The sequence below is a fragment of the Symphodus melops genome (genome assembly GCF_947650265.1).
Source record: "Symphodus melops genome assembly, chromosome: 1".
Lineage (NCBI taxonomy): Eukaryota > Metazoa > Chordata > Actinopteri > Labriformes > Labridae > Symphodus > Symphodus melops.
The window spans coordinates 24,150,239-24,172,072 of record NC_136691.1 but is presented as its reverse complement, the minus strand read 5'-3'; the positions used below and the strand labels follow the sequence as shown (position 1 = coordinate 24,172,072).

The 21,834-nt window shown below is 42.3% G+C and overlaps 1 protein-coding gene and 1 long non-coding RNA gene across 2 annotated transcripts in view; one reads left to right on the top strand and one right to left on the bottom strand.

Moving 5' to 3' along the window:
- Window positions 1-21,834, top strand: part of tnfrsf21 (tumor necrosis factor receptor superfamily, member 21) — a 36,815-nt gene that overhangs the window by 13,774 nt on the left and 1,207 nt on the right. Inside the window, exons 3-6 of the mRNA XM_079339424.1 lie at window positions 5,234-5,818; window positions 14,291-14,556; window positions 19,698-19,980; window positions 20,898-21,834. The exon at window positions 20,898-21,834 is cut by the window's right edge and continues 1,207 nt beyond it. Of these exons, the coding sequence (XP_079195550.1) occupies window positions 5,234-5,818; window positions 14,291-14,556; window positions 19,698-19,980; window positions 20,898-21,127 (1,364 nt within the window). The 3' untranslated portion in view covers window positions 21,128-21,834. The remainder of the gene's footprint in view (window positions 1-5,233; window positions 5,819-14,290; window positions 14,557-19,697; window positions 19,981-20,897) is intronic.
- On the bottom strand, window positions 2,338-3,378 carry LOC306821397. Its single transcript, XR_013778784.1, has 4 exons — window positions 3,277-3,378; window positions 3,057-3,120; window positions 2,802-2,858; window positions 2,338-2,735 (listed from the first exon to the last, which is right to left on the bottom strand). It is a non-coding gene; the product is annotated as an uncharacterized lncRNA (long non-coding RNA).

Sequence of the window (21,834 nt, the reverse complement as noted above, 5' to 3'; positions counted from 1 at the left end):
TTGAAGAGTTAATGTAGCAGAGAGAAGTAAAAAGCTAACGTTTTGCTCTAGTGAACTACACCGCGGTCGGTTTTATAATGACGTCACAACCGTTATGCTTCATCCATCTAATCATCGGATTTGACAAGCTAGCTAAACGTTAGCTTAATAAGTTGTTTATTAAACTAATATTTGTAAGAACACTGAAAAACATGACGAGAGGCTGTAATGAGGATTAGAGAGAGAGTTCCCGGCGTGATGACGTTTAATGTCTGCGACAACCACTGTAGTTTCAGTTAGCTACTTGTTAGCTACCGCCATTTTAAGTTCGCGTAAAAACTTTAAAATTCACAAGTGGGGTCTTAGCGCACGTAGTTTATCTTTTCTAACAAAACGTCAACATCTCTTCAGCTTGTGTTAACCACAGACCTTATTTCAGTCTAAACACAAACCCATTCAAAATCCACATTGACTTTTAGAGTTAGGAACCCATGGCGCTAAAATGCTAACTCACTTCCTGGTTTTAGCACTCAAAACTACACCAGGCTATAGATCCTTGCTTGTGTTGTACTTACTCGCTGATGTTCATCACAGAAAAGCCTGATAGAAGTTGAAGTCCATTCACCATTTACTAATTTGGAGTGTTTACTAAATAAATGATAAAATGTCACAAACTTGCTCAAATAAGTGACAAAAGAAGGGAACTAAACATGAAACACGGTTTTAAAGTAAACTAATAAGTTGTTAAACTTAAGTTACAACAATCATGGTTATGTAAATCAGTCATGAATGCATCGTGTGGATGAGTGTAGTTTTGTAAAATGCAAAACAAAGCAAAGGCCGAGGCCTGGGAGGATGAGAGGAGTGCTGCTAGACTCAGGTGTACCCAGTTGTGTCTCCCAAGCCAAGAAGCCAAACGCATGTATACAGAGGGCAGGACGCCACACGTGCCATATACTGTTAAAGAAAACATTTCAAGTTTATAATTTATGTTTATTTAACAATCGGTTCAGGAGTTTTGGATGTAGACATTCAAGATGGCAGAACCTCACATGCCACAGTAACTGTGAACATCTCCTGTGCTGTGGTTGCATAGGCTGCCATGCTTTTGCTGCAGGCCTTCTGGATTATGAAGATATTGCCCAAAAACATCATCATTCATTCAGGGAGGAGATCTGAATCTCAGTACCTCACTGCTGTTAAGAGCATGAGAGGGATTAGGACCCACTAAAGTGTTTTCTACACAGCAGCATTATATTAATAACCCTTTATCATCATACAACACCAATCCCATTAGCAGCTGTAGAAGGCAAATTGAGGGGAAGGCCACATAATCAATGGAGATTAACTCTTTCCCCGCCAGAGAATTCTAGAATGGTTGCCAGCCAGCGCCAGCCTTTTTCACCATTTTAACCAATCTTTTAAGACCCACAGAATATTTTGTTCTTTGAATATGTAAATATTGAATACATCAAAAGAAAGATCAGAGCCTCTGCTTTCATATACTATTTTATTCAAACTTCATTCAATCTTTTTTTATCAGCACTTGAATATCGGCCATTTTCACAAAAAAACAACATTCCGGACAAAAAGCTGAGAAAACAGCACTTTTGTAAAACACACTTATTTTCAAGAAAAAAAAGTGATTTTGAGTTTACATTTGGATTCTTTTTACTTTCATTTGCCAACTACAGTTATATTTTAAAATAAATAACTAAAATAAATAAAAATGATTACATAAAATTATACATTTTCTTTGAATAGTGTAGCACTACAACATTTACAAACTACATTATACATTTTTCTTCTCTTATACACTCAGAAATACTTTGTTTTTACAAACACTTAAATATCATTATTATTTTCAATAATAAAACATTAGTTTAACAAAAACCTGATCAAGAAGAGAGACAACTGTGTCTCCCAGGGAAGTGCCTTCTCCGCAATAGGGTTTCATGTTGTAACAGTACCCTGTGTCAGAATCGCAAAGGATGTAGGATTTGATCCCGTATTTGACAGGTTTTTGGGGATCGTATACCCTGAACGCTCGCCGTCCACGCCACAGAAGCATACCCTCATGCAAATGTTGGTGTTAGGTTGTTACATTTTTTTTTTTTTTTTTTTAAAGATTTGCTTTTGGCCTTTTTTGCCTTTATTGTAGAGGGAGGACAGTGGATAGAGTCGGAAAGGGGGAGAGAGTGGGGAGAGACATGCGGGAAATGGGCCACAGGCCGGACGCGAACCCGGGCCGCCCGCGCGCGAGGACTGAGCCTCAATACGTGGGGTCGCGCGCACTGCCGCTGCGCCACCGGCGACCCCAGGTTGTTACATTTGACTGAATTCAGATAGAAGGTAATATAAGACGGGGCGGACTTTGTACAACCTGTCAGTGCTATTTGCTGGCCTTGATTCATAATCATTGGAGTGTAGAAATCTCCATATGATTTCAAACCGGTTGCGGGACATGACCTTGTTGAAGTAGGGGGTGGCCTAAAGGTCATCTGTAGACCAGTACATTTCAAGGTCAGGCTTACGAATGATATGATCAAGAGCAGCAGCATCATTTAGAGGTCCAGGATTCTCAGTGAAAAGAAAGTCTTTTGGCTGCCAGTTCATTTCTTTCCACATCAGATTACCTGGACCAGGACCTGAACCTGGCTGGTTCACAGGGCCTCTTGCTTGGTCACCAGGTACTTGACCTCCACCACGCCCATAAGATCCACAGGTCCGACCTCTGCCTCTTTGCTGTGATCAACCTGTAAATAATTAGAAAGACAATTTTTTTATTCAACAGTGTGATGTGCACAAAGAGAGGAACTTACCTCTTTCACCTTGGGTAGGTCTGTATAAAGGACACCTGGATCTTGAATCCCTGGACTCTGTGTGTAAAATGACAGTAAAATGTCAAACAAATATTCATTTGGTAAATAGTTTGTGTACAAAATGAAAGCTAAATTATTTCTTTTTTCTCTTCTCTCACAAATTAGCAGATGCTCTTGTCTTGTAGCATCTAATAATCATACAATCCAAGTAACATACTATCAAACTAAATAAAACATGTTATCATATGTTATCACCTCTTGCACCTACGTGTATGTCTGAACCTTGGAGACCTGGATCTTGGAGACCTGGACTCTGTGTCTGGAAATTACAATAAAATGTCCGTCAAAAATTCGTTTTGTACATAGTTTATGTACAAAACTGAGGGATATGTTATTTCTACGTCACGTTATCTCATGAATTATCAGATGCGTATGCTATCACGGTGAATCAAAAAATAACGTGATCATATCTTACCTCTGACACGTCCTGAAGGTCTGAATGTAGGTCCTGAATCCCTCCGCTGCTGCCTTCATCCTGATCAGTTTCACGGAGGTCAAAAAATGAATTATCAGAGTCTGTATCTACAGTATAATTAACTCTGTAGCTACCGCGGCTGAATATCTCCTTGCTGGCGCCGGCATGTTTGTACTGTTCAAGAGCTTTTATCTCACATCTATACGACTAATGTTTACTTTTTGACACGCGTCAAACTCACATACAGACTGATAGAACACCGCCCGCTGGAAAATAAGGACGAAGGAGATGTTTGGTTTTTTTTTTCTCTACTTTCCCTCAGGTGGTCTTGTTTGTTGGTTTTTGACCCCACAGTCCTGTAACTTTTTCACAACATCCGTCAGAGCGCCCCCTATCGTATTTCACTGAAAACACCAAATGAGGGAACATCTCGTCAATGGCGGGGAATGAGTTAATGATACCCATACATTGATTTTTTTTTTTTTTAAATCTGGTTCTGTTCATAACTTTTATGGATAACAATTTCTAGGCGCAGTCAGCAGTTGGAGGGGGTCCGGTTCGGGGACCAGAGGATCTCGTCTCTGCTTTTGCGGATGATGTGGTCCTGTTGGCTCCATCAAACCAGGACCTCCAGCGTGAACTGGTGTGGTTCAATGCCGAGTGTGAGGCGGCTGGGATGAGGATCAGCACCTCTAAATCTGAGGCCATGGTTCTCGACCGGAAAAAGGTGGCTTGCCCTCTTGGGGTTGGTGGGGAGTCCTTGCCCCAGGTGGAGGAGTTTAAGTATCTTGGGGTCTTGTTCACGAGTGGGGGGAAGATGGAGCGTGAGATCGACTGATGGATTGGTGCAGCGTCTGCAGTCATGCTGGGCGCACCCTTAGAGATAGGGTGAGGAGCTCGGTCACCAGGGAGGAGCTCGGAGTAGAGCCGTTACTCCTCCACATCGAGAGGAGTCTGTTGAGGTGGTTCGGGCATCTGGTCTCGATGCCCCCTGGACGCCTCCCTAGGGAGGTGTTCCGGGCATGTCCCTCTGGGAGGAGGCCTCGGGGTAGACCCAGGACACGCTGGAGAGACTATGTCTCTCGGCTGGCTTGGGAACGCCTCGGGGTCCCACCGGAAGAGCTGGAGGAGGTGTCTGGGGTGAGGGAAGTCTGGGCGTCTCTGCTTAGACTGCTGCCCCCGCGACCCGGCCCCGGATAAGCGGCAGAAAATGGATGGATGGATTTATTAAAATCCTTTCATTTTGATTCCAAACACTTGTTTTTAGGCCCTGATAGTAATTATCAATAGTATGCTCTGAAAAAAAAAAAAATCTATCATCTGTAGCAGTTGTAAACGCATAAAACTTCGACCGATGTCTGCACTCAGTACATATCTAAGAACCAATCAGATCCCCCTGTCTCATTCTCTACCTTTATCATGCACGAGCCCACACTCAGAGCACGAGCTGAAATCCGCTTCTGGACAAATGGTGATAGTGCATGTAGGCGAGGGGTGAATGGATGAATACGGAGCACAGAGAGAATGCTACTTTTTTAAAATTATGCTAGTTTTCAAAAAAAATCACTAACCCTTCCTTTAAATACTCAACATATATTAGACTCCGTTCTAGTTCTCAACCTTTCGTTTGGTAGACTGACAGGTAGTTTGAGACAGTATTTCCAGCATGGCCTCTGCTACTGCTAAGCCTCTGGGCTCCCTGCAGGAACAGATGGCTGATTCCACTCAGGCTTCTTCCATTAATATTCAAAGTCTATTCCAACAGATAAATGCCTGCTCATTAGATATAGCAACTGTCTTAAGTAGATACTTAAAAAACCCCACAATTATCCTACTTAGATGTTTTCTGTTTAATAATATGTTTAAATAATATGTTTTTTATTTTCCTATGGATCCTTCATTTGCAAAATGTTTGACAATTCAGCCTAATTTTGCTCAACGTTTTTTCTCATCACAGGAATTGTCAGCAAATCAGCAGCAATTCAACTATTGAGGGAAAAACTGGTTGGAGAAGACCGTCACGCAGAAAGACCCCCACTCAGTGAACCTGGCACTCCCAATCCACAAATCGGGGATCCCCCATTGATGCCACTGCTCCCATCTCACAAGCGACTGATCGACCAAGAACAGCAATCTAGTTCTAGCCCAGTGCCAGGCCCAAGCAAGAGGGGGATGATAGAGCCTTTAGAGGGTGGAGAGGGAGTCAAGGGTGGAATAGGTATCAGCAAGGTGGATGGGCAGGGGAGCAGAGGTGGTGGAGGTGGGGTCTCCAGCTACTATAAGCCCACACGCAGGGGATCTCCAAGGCCAAGCCCCCAACATCACTTCGACATCAACGAGCATCTCCCTTGGATGATAGTGCTGCTGCTCCTTCTGGTGCTGGTGGTAATCGTGGTTTGCAGTGTGAATCGCAGCTCTCGTGTGCTTAAGAAAGGGCCTGTGCAGGACCCCAGCAGCATTATGGAGAAGGCGATTCAGAAGAAGGCTTCAGCTCCTGTAACGCAGGTCAAAGAGAAGTGGATCTACTACTCCAACGGTCAGGGTAAGATGGCTTTATTTTGCTTTCAACTCGAGAGCTTCTACTGAAAGAGACTTGGTCCAGGGGAACAAACAACATTTGACAAGACATTTCTTTGACCTTTATTTGACCAGGAAGTCCCTTTGAGATTTTACATCTCTTAATAAAAAGAGACCTGGCCAATGTAGTTGTACAGAATCACAAACATAATTCATCAATTCAAATTACACAACACGGGAAATTCTCTCAAATTAAAACAGGTATAAAAATACATGGCGACCTTCCAATTAAAATCATAAACCTGTGCCACCGTCTTAAAGATTGTCACATTTAGGAGGTCATGGTTTCGAGTGTGTGCTGTAAATAGCATGTTATGTTTCTGCCTTTGAGCTGTGTAGAACCATGTTGTGGAGTGAGCACACCACTGTGGGTACCTTCTGTGATCAATTAGTCCCCAAAGACATGGTGTAAAGGACAGTGGTAACACAAGAGAGGTGATGGTCATCCTGCTGTCACCGTCCTCCCCCAACACACACCCTCAGCTTTCAGCTCTCAGGACCCCATTGAGCTTTCGGACTGAATTAACAATGTGTCAACTTAGAATGAACGTTGTTGTCGATCCATGGACCCAAATACTTCCTTGAGTAAGAATCAAAACAGTAGAGGCTCCATTTATCTTTATCGGAAATCGAGATTCCTTTGGATCAGCGGTAGAGTCGCTCGTCTCTCAACCAGAAAGTCCTCATTTGTTCCCCAGCTCCTGCAAGACACTTAACCCCAAGCTTCCCCCGCTTCTTCGTCGCTCTATGAATGTGCAGAAATGGATTAGTTCATACTGATGGGCACTTCACATAGCGGCCTCTGTCATCAGTGTGTGAATGTGACCTGCCGTGTAAAAGCTTTGAGTGGTCAGAAGATGTGTTATGTGTTGCTTCTCCTTTGGTTTCCTTTTGCTCACTCGATCCCTCTTTTAGTGAGGAGTCTACTTCCTCTCTCTGATGCTTGTATTCACTTCCAATATTTAGCTTCTGTTCGATGTCACTGTAGCTGATAATAGATACCTTTTAGTCGACAGCTGAGCTTTTGATGTTACATTGAAACAGAGGAAACTCTGTACGTGTGTGTGTGTGTGTGTGTGTGTGTGTGTGTGTAGGACACTAATAAAGCAAAAGTCTCTCTCAGCTCCCTTCGTGTCTGACCACAGAGAACTGGAATAATCTGGTTTCAGCTGCATCAGGGCTTTGTTTGGTTGGCATGGCACATTAGTGGGTCAATCTGGTCTCTTACAGGGAGTCAAGGACATAGACAGAAGTAAACAAACTGTGTGGTGTGTGTTCATGCTGGGATGTGTTGCGCACATTGGGTGCATGTTGTTAGCCCCTAATAGCCTCTGTATTTAAGCTGCCTAAATGTTTTCAAATCAACAGTAATACATGGAGTTGTCTTCTTTTGCAACATTAAAGATCAGCTATGTTTGCACAGATATGTATGTAGTTTATGTGTGTTGAATGCAAATCAAAGAGTGACCTCTGCAGACCTCTCAGTTTACTCAATGCTATTGTTTCATGGACGGCAGCATTCCTGTTTTGTTTTACTCCGAGGACCGAACCTTGGGAAAGGGGAGCAGTGGGATATTTGCAGTTGTTAATGCTGATGATCCGTCAGAGAGGGAAGATTTGAGCCAGGAGCGTGCAGAGGATGTTAATGTTAAAAAAGACTTTCAAGATGGGAGAGAAGGGTGGAAGAACAGTTGATGGTGTCAAAAGCTGCACGCAGGTCAACTAGGAAGAGGATGTTAGTTTTTCAGGATCAGAGGAAAGAAAAAAGGTTGTGTGTCACCTCAACAGTCAATGTCAGGTAACGTTTATGGGAATAAAGCCCCGTTTCCACCGAGCATTTCGGCTCGTTTCATCTTGGTACGGCACACATTTTGCAGTGTTTCCAGAGACTAATCCTGGGAAAGATTCCCAAATAACCGATCCGTACCATCCCACTTTTTGGGACCCTTCTGTTGGGGTGCCAAGAATGTGGAGCCGACCTGAAAAGGTGGAGCTAAACACTGCAGTCTGCTGATTGGTTGAAAGAATCTTCACTTCCTGTGTTACGTCGGTAAACAAAACTCCGCCGTGTTTAAACCGTTGACTGTAATACACAGCTGATTGTTTACGTGTGTGTTTGTCCTCGCCGCTCACAGCCTTCTCTGAGACAAAGCTGGATGAGTTCTTGTAATAAAGAGTCACATGACAGTGACAGAGGAGATGAACTGCTGGATGTCTTCATCGTTGGTTTGTTTGTGTAGCGTTTTTCTCCTTTGTTGAATTTATTATCTTGCAGTTAGCTGCTAGCGGTTAGCTGCTATCATATGCTGCTATATGACGCTATTTACGTAGCGGTTATCGTCATCTGGCTTACACGCCGCGCACCAAATAGGGCACGGGTGGCTGAAGAAACACAAACGCAATCGGGCTTCATCGAACCAAACGGTACCAAACTGTACCGATCCGTACCGGACTGCTGAGTGGAAACGGGGCTTTAAATGCATGTTTACGGTACAGCATGTGAAAGAAATCCTCCTGTATGTTCACTGTTGGAAATGTGGTCGAGATAACCGTCCTACAGAACAGACATCTTAAATCAAACATATGTTGGGCCAGGTTTGGTCAAATGAGACTTTCAGTAGGCCAGACTAATTCTGCCATCATCACTATAAGTCAACACATGGATATATACATTCTGCTGTGTGATTTGAACAAAATCAGGATCAGCTTCTTGTACATAGAACTGCATGTTAACAGAAACAGAACAGGTCAGGCATTAATCATCATGCCTTACCTGCATTATACGATAAAAAAATCTCTTTCAAGTTTCATAACGTTTCAAAAGGGTTCGGGTCAAGCTTTTAGAGCAGCCATTAATATAATTCATAGACGTGTCTACACACAGATCTGTGCACACACACACAGATCTATGTACGCACAAAGTCATTTACACACACACAGATAACACACACACTGAAACAATTTCACACACAGATCTATGTACACACACACAGATCACACACAGAAACACTTACACACACAGATCTATGTACACACACACACAAGACCATTTTGCTACTTTTCTACCCCCTATACTTTTAGCAGAGCTTCCAAGCAATATGGCAGACATTAAGTTTGAATTCTGGTTGTGAGGCCCCGCCCACTGATCTGTGGTAGGTCTGAAACTTCAGTCATCGAAAACATGAGAAATTAGCTTTGTAGTTTCAGCCCTGCTAATCAAAACAGCCTCCGATGATGCAAAATGACGACTTCTGCGTCCTTGAAGGCTACAGAGCGTTCCTGTCTCAGGGAAAAATGAAGGCGGGATGCACGGCCATTTGAAAATACTACCAGGTTTCTAATGATACCAAGCTCAATGTAAATGGGTGAAGTATCCCTTTAATGTTAATGGGTGAAGTATCCATTTTAACTCCCATTCTTGGCTTTGTGACACTCCTGTTTTTGAATGTGTTTACTTGGCAGCAGGCGACAGCTTACATTGTGTGGACAACCATCCTCCCTGACCTTCCCCTTAACGTTTTCTTGGAAAGCCCCATCCTTCAGGCAGACTTGGGTTAACATTTAACATTTGTTCGAGCGTGTGTTGTCATGATGGAACCTTTTCCTGTGTGATTGTGGCCACGCTTATATGCGGTATCAAAGTACGACTTTTGAAGGGAGCTTTTCAATTTCAGTGTGTGTGTATTGTGTTCATGTGTGTTCTCCTGATACAATGATTAATCCTAACCCCATGTGTATGCATTTATGTGTCGAGGTATATATGCACATGCAACCCAAAAAGCCGTTTAACATTGCTATTTACTCACTGCAACATAAAACAAAACAGCTCCTTAATCCTTCCAAGGTGTGTGGCTGGCTCCCCTTGAGGTCGTAATACTGCTTTACTGGAGCAGTTAAAATACTCAAGCAATAAAGACAAAAGAAAGAAAACATCCAAGCACAGATCACACACATAAAGTACTTGGCATTTCCTCAAAGCTGGTCAGGAAGTAGTGAAAGCGGCTTCTCCTTCATAGTGGGGCTTGATGGGGGCTTGCCTGTTATAGCCAGGATCCGAAAGCTTATTTGTTTACCTGAAAGAAAATGACAGAAGTCAAACAGAGAAATGGACATGTTGAATAAAAGTTAGCTTGATTCTGGTGGCTAGGATAAGTAGTTGTCACAGCTCAGGCTTTGGCCAAACGGGCAATAGTGCAGACATTGACTCCGAGTGCATCATGAATGAATACAGTGAAGGTTCTAGAGAAGAGTCCAAATGCAAACGTTTGACTTCTGAAGACAAAATCATGTTCATGATTACATCTTTTCCTGGTGTTTTTTTACAACCTGACGTGTTTGGTTAAAACAAACTAGCCAGTTTGTAATCTGTCGATCAAATCCTGGTGCAGACCAAATAACCACACCAAAATGGGGTCTTGGTCCTGATTTATTTGTATTTTTTTTGGACCATCATGCAGACCACCTCTATGATCTTATGATATCCCTTGGAACATGGTAAGCTGGGATGTAAAGTTTAAATGCAAACTAAACTATGATGTAGGTTGTGAGGAAAACATGAAGCTGTCCAACATCCTCCCTTGTTAAACATCTGCACTGCTAATAATGCCAAGTTCCACATCCAAGCCCAGTAGGAAGCCACATATTAGAATATATTGTGCTTGGCTGTAGCAGGGTGGGCTGAGGTTCCCTGTGTTTACTTCAGCCTGTGTTTGATTGTGAGGAGCAGATGTGGGTGGCCTGTGTGATATGCAGGTATAACATTTCTCTTGTGCTCTTGTGTTGTTTTATTTTCAAAAGTTAACATGAGAGGAGTGTGATAAGATATGCAGAATCAGAAAAAGTAATTCATTTGATGTGATGTTTGGTTGCGATGAAGCTGCCCTAATAACAGAAAGTGAAGTAAAAAGGAATTGACACAGTCTTGTTAATGTTTGAGGGGATGGATGGATTGATTTGTGCAGCTTAAACAGTAATATCACAAGGTGAAGCAGCATAATCTCTAATATTGATACTCCCCACAGCTGGAGGGGTTAAAGGTCACATATAAGGCATAATTTACATGTTTATTTTCAACATTTAGGTAATCACTGATACCGAGTACCGTTACAAGTATTTATTAATGCTGCTGAAATGGAGGCCTAACTTAGTTTTTAAGATGATAAAAGACAGACAGACAGACAGACAGACAGACAGACAGACAGACAGACAGACAGACAGACAGACAGACGGTATCGGACCGATGCTGAATACTGGTATCAGTATTCATGGAAACAATCCAAGGATAATTTCCCTAAGGGGACCGCTTGGTTTAACTGGGAAACACAACCATTTACTTTCATTAAAAAAAAAGTTTATTCACCTGAAGTTTAAGTTATCTCTAATGTATTCAGCTGATATTTTAAATAAAGTTTCATTTTGAACCCCCTTGTGGTCATTGTAATTAGAGATATTTGCCTAAAAATCGTCATAAAGCTTTTTTTAGACTGAAACTCTTTGATTTGTGCTACAGAGTGTAAGCAGGATAAATATCTTATCCAACTTGCAGACGTTTTAAAATGTGTTTTTTTGCTACAACATAAGTTCTCCTCACCTGCATTGACAAATAAGGACAAGGACACACACAATATGATGACCAATTCAGTGTCTCATTATTTGTTGTATTTAAATCCAAAAGTGACACTTGACCAAACTGATTGACTAAAGAGATGTTCAAATGTTGCTCGCTCTTGCTCAATGCATGTTTTGTATGAGCAGGTGATTGAAATAAGAAGTCCCGATTGAAACTCAATGCAAAACAGAAACAGCTCGACGTTCCAGTTATTTCCTGTTTGATAAGTTCATAAGTCTACACTGTATTACATACAAGTGCACACAAACACACATAAAGACATTAGCTGGCTGACATATTGAATTATCACGTGACTTATATGGGTCATTTAAACATGGTCAGCTGGCAGGGAGGCATGCGGAGCAGGGGGATTACTCTCGTGTCGCTGTGTGTTATATGGCGAGTGAAGGGGATGTGAGTCAACAGGCTCTTCAGACAGAGGACTAGCACGCGAGGTCATCTGAGTTCCTCCAGGATTCACAATAGTTTAACTGCATATTCATTTCAACCCCTTATTCATGAATCCCAGCCATGTTCACGTCCAGTCTTTATTTTTAACCTGCAGTGAGTGCAGCATGCTCAGACTTAAAGGTTCTCCTTTGATCGTTTATTTGGTTTGATAGAAAGCTGTATAATCACACCTGTGTTTAGCAACATAAAGGGGGAGCCTGAGTTTATCGACAATGGTCATTTTGTAGTCATGGATACCAGAGCTTCTTCCATGTTGTGAGCCATATTTCCCCTGATAGAGAATCTCATTGAATCCCCGCTCGTAATGCAGAAAGTCTGCTAGCAAGCCACAGTTGTGCTAACTGCTATTATCCTAGCTAATTTGGTTCATAGAATAGTCGATCGATGGAAATAAAGTAACAAACTAATAAAGTTTGAATTTATGCTCATTTCACGAAGCATCCATCACGCCACACAAAGCAATTTTGCGTCATTCCATCGACTTTTCAGGTGCTTTTGTAGCACCACAAATGAAATGTGTGTTTGGGGAAGCCCGTGTAAACTGAGGTAAACTAGCAGGTTTACTATGGAGGGGCAGCTGATTCAGGATCAGAAGAAGTGAGTGTTGTTTCCTGCAATCCATAAAAAGTGTCTGTGTAGCATGTGCAGGCACTGCTTACAACTGGTTTACATCAGTTTCATCCCTCCATCCAATCTCTCTAAATCCCTTATTTAGGCATTAAGCATGTTTGCTAGACTAAGCCTGATTCAGGGATCAACCTAGTGCTTTACAAAATGTTGGAATTTATTCTGGGATAATAAGGTACTCCAGGCTGCTTCAGAATCAGCCTCATCTTCTTTAAATAAGTTCATACATTGTATTTCCTTTAATTTAGTTGAAGCTTAGATAATTCACTGCATCAATTGAAATAAAACAAGATGGCAGTCCTAACTGTTGCTTCGTAGCTTGTTTTATAGTTACTTCTGATGGACTCTTTACTCTGCAGCAGCCTCTACCATCAGTGTGTGAATGTGTGTGAATGGATGAGTTAATACTGATGGACTCTTTACTCTGCAGCCTCTACCATCAGTGTGTGAATGTGTATGAATGGATGAGTTAATACTGATGGACTCTTTCCTTCCTTTATGTATACCCACCTGCCATGAATGATGTCGACACATCAAGTTTAGATGAGTGGCTTCATTTGTTCCAGTGTACCAGTGAGGAGCGCTCATACTGGGACTGAATGATTCCTGGTAGATGTGCCCAGTCTTGGACCTTTAACGTGACGGCTGGAGCAGATTTGACCCTTTCAAAGTTTTAAAACTTACAGTACAGTGTTTGTTTCAGGCATTCATATTTTTAACATCCCTTAATTTTTTACATAAGGGTGTGTGTGTGTGTGTGTGTGTGTGTGTGTGTGTGTGTGTGTGTGTGTGTGTGTGTGTGTGTGTGTGTGTGTGTGTGTGTGTGTGTGTGTGTGTGTGTGTGTGTGTGTGCGTGTCACTGATTCTTGCCTCAGAGTTTTTCTAAATTGAAGACTTGTTGCTTCCTCAATAGGTATTTGCTAGCATTGTCCATGTTTAGCATGCTAGCATGATAATGTTTATCAATTTTTGGTTAAACTCCAATGTTGGCTTGCCTCAAATAGGACAATCAAAATTATTGCAAAACTTTATTTTATTTTACCTGTTTTTTTAAAAAGCTGGGTCTCATTCCATATTCATCATATGTGCCATGTTTGGTACGGTGCGTTCACACTGACCAAACAAACTGGACTTTCGGGTGCGGGTCGTTGAAGTGTGCTTAGGCATGATACGGATGGGCCCTAAGTCCCTCCATGATTCTCCTCTGTAGTCGAACAAACAACCAAACTACCATTCGATCTACAGAGTCCCTTTGTACCAAAATCTATAGACTCTTTCATTGTGGCGTAAAACCTTAATGATTGTGATGATGGTTTTATTTTTATAATGACAATAACAATATCTAGGATGGTTTTGATACTGATTAGAACTCACGAGAACAGCTGTCGATGTTGCGCTCTTCCTCTGGTCACTTCCTGTCAGCACCAGTGTGTCTGATCAGACTTAAAGCTGATTGTTTGTACTTACTGACCTTGTTTCCTCCTCTCTAGATCCTTGCTTGTGTTGTACTTACTCCCTCTTGTGCGTCACTTTGGATAAAAGCGTCTTTAAAATTGTTGATGAGCTTTTCTTTTACCTTTCACTGACAATCTTGGATAGTAGGATCAAAAAAGTGATTCCGTCTTACGTTTCTTTGAATACTTGCTGATCCAGGACTTTTGCATTTAAACATCAAAGTTTTACTGTCCGCTCTGACTAATTTCCCTTTTCTGATCTTCCTGATCTTCTCAGGGGTTAATATCCTGAAGCTGGTGGCGGCCAATGTGGGGACACAGTGGATAGATATCTATCAGATGCTGGCCAACGCCACTGAGAGGGAGGTGGCAGCCTTCTCCAACAGTTACTCATCAGATAACGAGCGAGCATACGCTGCCCTGCAGCACTGGACCATCCGGGACAGCGAAGCCAACCTGGCCAAGCTTATAAATGCCCTTCACCGACAGCGACGCATTGATGTGGTGGAGAAGATCCGCTGTGTCCTGGAAGACAATCCACAGGTAGGCTGAAAAGGATGGCTGGATATGATATTCCACTGCAGAAAGCTACAAGCTGTAGTTTACATTCGGGCTAATTGACCGATAGCTGAGGTTCTTGTTAAATTTAAACTAAACTGGTGATGCGTTGTGTTTTAACTTGGAAGTCGGAAATCCTGTGTTGCTGGTTGGGTTACTTACTAGGATACTTCATGAGGAACGCCTCATGAAGGAATGTGAACTCGGAGAATCTTCAGTAGCGCATATTTAAATCTGTAAACTACAGTGTTCATTAGCAGCTTAGCCCACTTAATGTGTAATTCAATGAACATATAGATCTTTTTGTTGAAGAAGGACATACACAAGAGCTCTTTTTTATGCTGATTATTACAGCAGGGGCTGTGGCTCAGTTGGTAGAGTCGGTTTTCTCTTAACCACAATGTCGAGGGTTCAATCCCCAGCTCACGTCTGATGTGTCCGAGGACACCCTGAATGGCTCCCGCTTCTTCGTCAGCAGTGCATGAATGGGATCAGTTACTAGAATAAAAGAAATCTTGTTGTTACCTGTTGTTGTTGTTGTTGAATACTAGGCCTCAGCTGCTACGTTGGTATCAGCGTTATGCTCTAATCTCGAGCGTCAATCAGGATCTGTAGAACATTGGCACGTTAGCAGCAACAACATCTTACATTACTGCGTGACAGAATCTAATCTAATACATGACCTGTAGGCTAACAGGTCCCTTCATGGCTTCACTTTGCAACATGTTTTCTCGAAGGTAGTTGTGCTATATTTTCCGAATTAGCACAGGGAGACACATCTTTGGTGGCTGTAGGGATGTGTGCATTGGTCCAGTGGTAAAGTTGGTCTTCTCTCAACTGAAAGTTAGGAGGTAGGTCATCAGCTCCTGCAGCCACATGCCGAGGTGTCCGTGGACAAGACGCTTAACCCAAAGTTGCTTCTGAATAGATTAGTGAATACTGATCACTTTGGATAGCATCCTCTATTATCAGTGCGTGAAGGTTTTTGGTGTGCATTCAGAAGACTAGAAACAGGCCACACCAGTTCATTGGACTAGGTTGTATCAGAATCAGAAAGACGAGGTAAAAAATAAGAAAAACAACCACAGATTCAGTGATAAATCCAAAAGAAAACCTTGAAATAGAAAAATATACAGAAAAGATGTTTCCTTTGTATTCCCCAGTAGGCCGTCATCACCAACAATCCAGGAGCAACAGGAGCTCCCGTAAAATCATGTGGTTAGTCACTGAGATTTAGCGATAGCAACAATCAGTAATATGATGTGATTGCACAAAGAGACAGAGGGGGAGAAAGGTGCCAGTTCCCCCAGTAGTCTCAGCCTTTAGCAGCATTTTTAGGAGCTGCTTTACACCACCACCAGCCCGAACGATACGATTTATCAATTAGAAATGTTTTAAAGTACTGAGTGTGTCTGCCTCCTGGACCCCGACTGTTAGATGATTCCAGAAGAGAGGGGCCGATAACTGAAGGCTCCACCTCCTATAAACTAAAAAAACACACAGGCATGGTAAAGTCATTTGGTGCCATCTAGTGTCTGTGTTAGGTATCGTCACAATCAACTATACTATACTTATTTTTGTGTGGGTTACGATGTTTAAATGATGCAACATCTGACAGATTTGTCGATGAAATACCGTGACTAAAGGTGGTCTCTTATTGTTGTGAATAATTATTCTCTAGTTCACAATAAAAGTCTCTGTTATTTAAATTGATACCTCTGCTTTGTTCCTATTTGTTCCCTAACACTTGGCAGTATAGTGCCACCATTGGATAGTTAAAAGAAAAAGTGATATATGATTAGTAATGACTGAAATGTGTAAAAGATAAGAAAACAGAATGGTCAATCACTTTGCTGGGTAATATCTGAACTGTAATCATAATGACACATTAGCTCCTGAGTGTTTCCTGTTTTGATTATCTAAGAACAAGAAAAGAGTTGCCTGGAAATCTCCAGAAAAAGATTCTATGAACACATTTCTAAAAGTGGCTGGTGACTGAGGTCCACTTTACTTTTCAGTCTCTCAGTAAGAAAATCACATCAATTTACAAGAGCCCTCAAGTTCCAGGCAGATCATAAAATCATGAGCCAAAGCAAAGGCTGAAGCATTTTAAAAGACCTTAAAATCCTTAAAAGAACTTTTATTATGGTTTATATTTTTAAATATGTTGAAGTAATTTTATCTTGATGACATTGATTCTTCAACCTTGACTAAAAAACAAAGGTGGAACATTAGTGCTCACATGTGACCCATATATGTACAAGCATTTGAAATACTGAGCTGACCCAAAGTTTGTCTTTACAATTACAAGCAAACCAGGGCCCCATTGTTTTATATGTCGTAGGACAGTTACTGAATGTAAGTTAAGCCTGGTTCACACGGCAGGATAATTACGCCGATTTTGGCTCCGATTCTCCCCTTCTGATAATCTTAAGGACGCCCCGATCATCATAAGATAATCTTATAAGATCCTCCTGCCGTGTGTGGTGTGTTCAGACCGCTCTCGTCTGGTCGGGAAGAATGTCGAGACCGCTCCGATCTCAAATCGGGGATATTCAACATGTTGGATTGTTTTGGCCTGATCTCTCATCATCGTGTGGTGTTTTCCCCCCCGAGGAGAAAACGAGCACGAGCCTGTTGAATGTGATGCACAGCCAATCAGAAAGCGAGGTGACGTAGATGCGAAAACTACTCACCTCCATATCAACATGTAGCAAGTACAACTCATGCTCCCGTTGTCTCCACTCCTTTGACCGACGCCTCTTTTTAAAACGTGTTTTTCAGATAAAAACAGCACAAACGATCCCTGTTACATCCTCTTCGTCCGTTTGTTGACTCTGGAATCACGTTTGAGCTCGAGAGGTTTTGTGAGATTTCCCGTCTGATCGGGGGACGTTCGCGAGTGAAATCGGTTCATGTGTGGTGTGTTGATGTCACCGTGTGGCCGCACACCACACAGTACGACCAAAACTGTAAAACCTCAGATTATTTATCACCATGTGTGTGGTCTCTGAAGTTTGGGAAATCGGCCGACAATTTTAAAATCCTGCTGTGTGAACCAGCCTTTATAGGGTCATGGTTTTGGTCAGTAACGCTTGGTTTGGACACTATCAGAATCCATTAATTGTATGAAACAGAAATCTTACCACATTTATGATAACAGATCCAAATCTGATACACATGTAGAGATATCGATTCTGACATTTTTTATCAGAATTAGTGATGTCACAGTTGTTGTTGGTATTACTTGAAGGCTACACAGAGCTGTAGTAAACCCAGCATTGAATGGTGCTGGCTTCATATATAAACAGGAAGCAGCAACAGCTGTCAGGTTCTTCAAATTAAAACTCCTTTGAATCATATAGAAGGAGCGGATCCATGTCCTCTGAACGTCGTCATGGAGACCATTTTTGGTTGTTCTTTAAAGTGAGACTCTGCAAACTGTGCAGTGATCTTTCTTCATCAGTGACATGGCATGATACCGATACCATGATGTAAATTGCCGAAATGTCAGACTCCATACTGATATTACCTGGAATCAGTCTCATCTCTGTTCACAATACCTCTGGCCTAACTGTAAGTCATGTTTGGTGTGAATGGAGTGGCAGCTTGTGAAAGCTCATTCCTCAGTCATTTGCCCTTAAAAAGGATCCTTGCTGATGTGGAACTACTGACATATGTGGGATAATGTATTCATGACCCTTTTCTTTCCTGTGATGTCATCAAATGTTTGCCCTTGGCTTCACTCTCCAAGGTCATCTTGTTTTTTAAAGTCACATGGTTGGCTGAGCCCAGTGTCCCGGCTCTTCACTTATTTCTCGTTCTGCTGCCTTTCATCGCAGATTAATAATGAGCAGATGATCTCTGGCACAGGTCTTTTTTTCTCTCGTACTTCGTTGACAGAGTGTGAAATAGCAGCTGAGAAATGTTCGATCAGACCAGAGCACTTATATTGTCAAGGAAGGATCAGTGAAGTCGTTAATCCCTCGATGTGTATGATGGAACTGGACGTTCAGTATTGGTCGAAAAAGCGACACTTCATAATTATTATTTATCGAAAATGATCATTTAAACATCGTTTCACAAATGTGATGCTGTGGATGTCTCATCGCTCAGCTCTGACTACTCTGCCCTCATCTCTGGGCCCTTTGTCCTGCAGACGTGTCCACTGAGCAATGTGATGTGAGAACAGCAGGTGCTTTGGGTTCGTGTGCGTGTGTGTGTGTGTGTGTGTGTGTGTGTGTGTGTGTTTGAGTGAGAGTTCCTGGACCCAATTTGCTGACAGGTTTTGTCAGCAACTTAATCTGATTCTTTTCTCTTGCTTATAAACAACACACACACACACACCAGCCGAGGGGCTTTCTGGCAGAGCAGCAGCATTTCTCCTTGGGGTGACCCCTGAGCTCCAGCTTCTCATGCCATGTGGTTGGGAAGCTCTTCTTGGTTGCACGCAGTGGAACAATGACTACAGTCAGTCACAGCAATGTCAAGAAGAGAACGTGGAAAAGAACCACTCCAGAATATAAATACAATTTCACACACTTATTAACTCCAGAGAGTGGAGGAGGCATGTCTGTGCTCCTTAAACATACAATATGTAGATTCCACCTCCGGGAGGCTTTTCATCAATACTACAATGTCAGAAGATGACCCCAAGGTTAGCAGCCAATCATGGGAGTTCTCCTAAATTTAACGTTGTAGTCATCACTAACCGACCGAGTAAGAGAATATGTTCACAGACTAGCTAATGTATGTGAGTATGATTTACATGACGTTTTTATCACAGCTGCAATAGAAAGGCAGCTTTCAGCAGCAGCTAACACTTCCTTATGTAGCAGTCTCTGACTCCAGTGTTTCGACATATTGCATTGTAAAAAGAAAAAAAGACCAATTTCACCAAAGAACCCCACACAGAAGGAGTTACAGGGAGCAAGCATGTTAGTGGTATGATAGCATAAAAAGGCAAAGATTGAGGATGAGGACAGAATGGAAGGAGGAAAAGAGCGTGATCAGTTAGAGAAGTATGAATGGAAAAGGTTCAACTATGAGGGACATGCACAACGTTTAAAAAGTCAGCTGAGTGGTTTCTTGTTCTTCTCACTTCATCTTTCTGTTTCTACCTGCAGTGTGACATCAACAAGCTGATAGGCTCAGTGAATGTAAGCCAAAGTCTCAGCCCAATCCACAAGCCATCAGAGTCCCCCAGCAGCAGCATCTGCAGCGGCAGCCACAGCAGCAGCAGCAGCAGCTGCGGGAGCATGGGAAGAGTGAGTGCTGTCGCCTTGGAACAGTCACCAGTGGATCGCGTCAAAGGCTTCTTTCCAGATGAATCGGAGCCCTTGCTTCGCTGTGATTCCACCTCCAGCAAAGACTCTGCTCTCAGCAGGAACGGCTCCTTCATTACCAAAGGTGAGAGTGGTTTGTTAACTCCTCTGAACTCCTTCATTCAGTCACTGTGGCTTCCAAGGGGAATGACCAAAGACAGTCTCTTTTAAATCCACTCTTTGTTTTTGCATGTCTTTATTTAGTGTGGATGTCACTTTGTGTCACAGTGCAGAGCAAAGAGTATAAAAACAACCCCTTCATTCTCTACACCTGCCACCAAAAACATGTGGGCTGGTCACATGTATTCAAACAACCAACGATTACAACCTTCATGAGAAAGAGTTCATCTAGACCTGATGACTTTGTAAAATGTCCAGACGAGCCTTCGTTGTGATTTAAGGCTGAAAAAAGGATTGATTAACTCCGAAGGTTTGATGGACTTCAGGGGAGAGAAGTTTATTGTCTCTGTCTTTTTGTCGAGAGAATTAAAGGATAAATGTTCCGTTTTAACGAGGTCGTGTATGAAAGTAAAAGAACACACTGCATTCATCGGGTACACTAACCTGAGGACATCCCTCAGAGCAGAGTCTCACTGCTTGTCCACTGACATCATTAAGTTATATTGTACTTTGCACTTTGGTTATGATTAATTCAGGGAATATGACTTTTGACGGATCATCAGAAGTGCAGTGGTGTCATTGTTTTAGAGCAGCAGCAGCTGTAAGAGTCTGTACTAAAGACCACTAAGTCATGTGATGAATTTTAAAAGAGAATAATTCATGTGGATCTTAATTGCATTATGGGCACGAGCACTTTCAGTTTTTATTTACACATTTTTAAACGTTCTAGTTTCATGTCAGAGATACAAAACTCATATCTATAGCATCCTTCATAACTACAAACTTTACGCATCACTGAGTCATTTGTTCTTATGATGATTTAAAAGATTTGGATTTTAAAGCTTGAGGGTAACAAAAGCCTGTCCTCTTTGTCCTGTGCAGAGAAGAAAGACACTGTGCTCCGGCAGGTGCGCCTGGACCCGTGTGACCTGCAGCCCATCTTTGACGACATGCTGCACATCCTGAACCCAGAGGAGTTGCACATCATCGAGGAGATTCCTGCTGCCGAGGACAAGCTGGGCCAGTTGTTTGAGATAGCAGGAATCAAGAGTCAGGAGGCGAGCCAGACACTGCTGGACTCAGTCTACAGCCACCTCCCCGACCTTCTGTAGTGGAGGAGAAAGGATACATCTCATTGATGAGAAGCTACACAGAATCAAAAAGAAAAAAGGGATTTCTGGTTCAGTTTCAGCATGGGACTCATTCTGATTACTCTGAGGCCGGTGTTTTAGATAAGGTCACTTAAATGACTCCTCTTCTTCTTCTGTGTACACACTGTCACTCCTTCCACTCACCTTCCTTTTCTGTCATCATCCCAGCTCCAGGAATTGTCAGAGTAACAGTAAGGAGTCATTTTTCACTTTCTCACACGAGGTTCAGCCTTGTGTGCTCTGAGGTTGCACAAGTATTGTGAAATGATTCATGAGCAGTCTCTCTCTGTGTGTGTGTACTGAGGGTGGAGCTGAATATATAGAAAACACAAGATGCACTTTCTCTAGCGTAACCAGCCAATGCCTTCACGTTGTAAAGGATTAATCATGTATGTGTTGCCGATCATTCAGGCGCTGCCTTGCCTCTAAGCTGGAGAACATCACATGAGCTCAAACCTCTGAATGACACTTGCTTTGATTGCTCTCCTTTTACATGCTGTGTAGTAAATCACAGGAACAGATATTTTACCCAGCTATAAATTGGCCTGTAAGTCCTGTGGCTGAGCTTATTTCATTTCCTGTTTCTTCTTGCCTCCTCCTCTGTACCGTGAGCAGACATCAGTGGGTCTTTGCATTGGAGCTTGTAACCACTTTGCCATACCAGCATG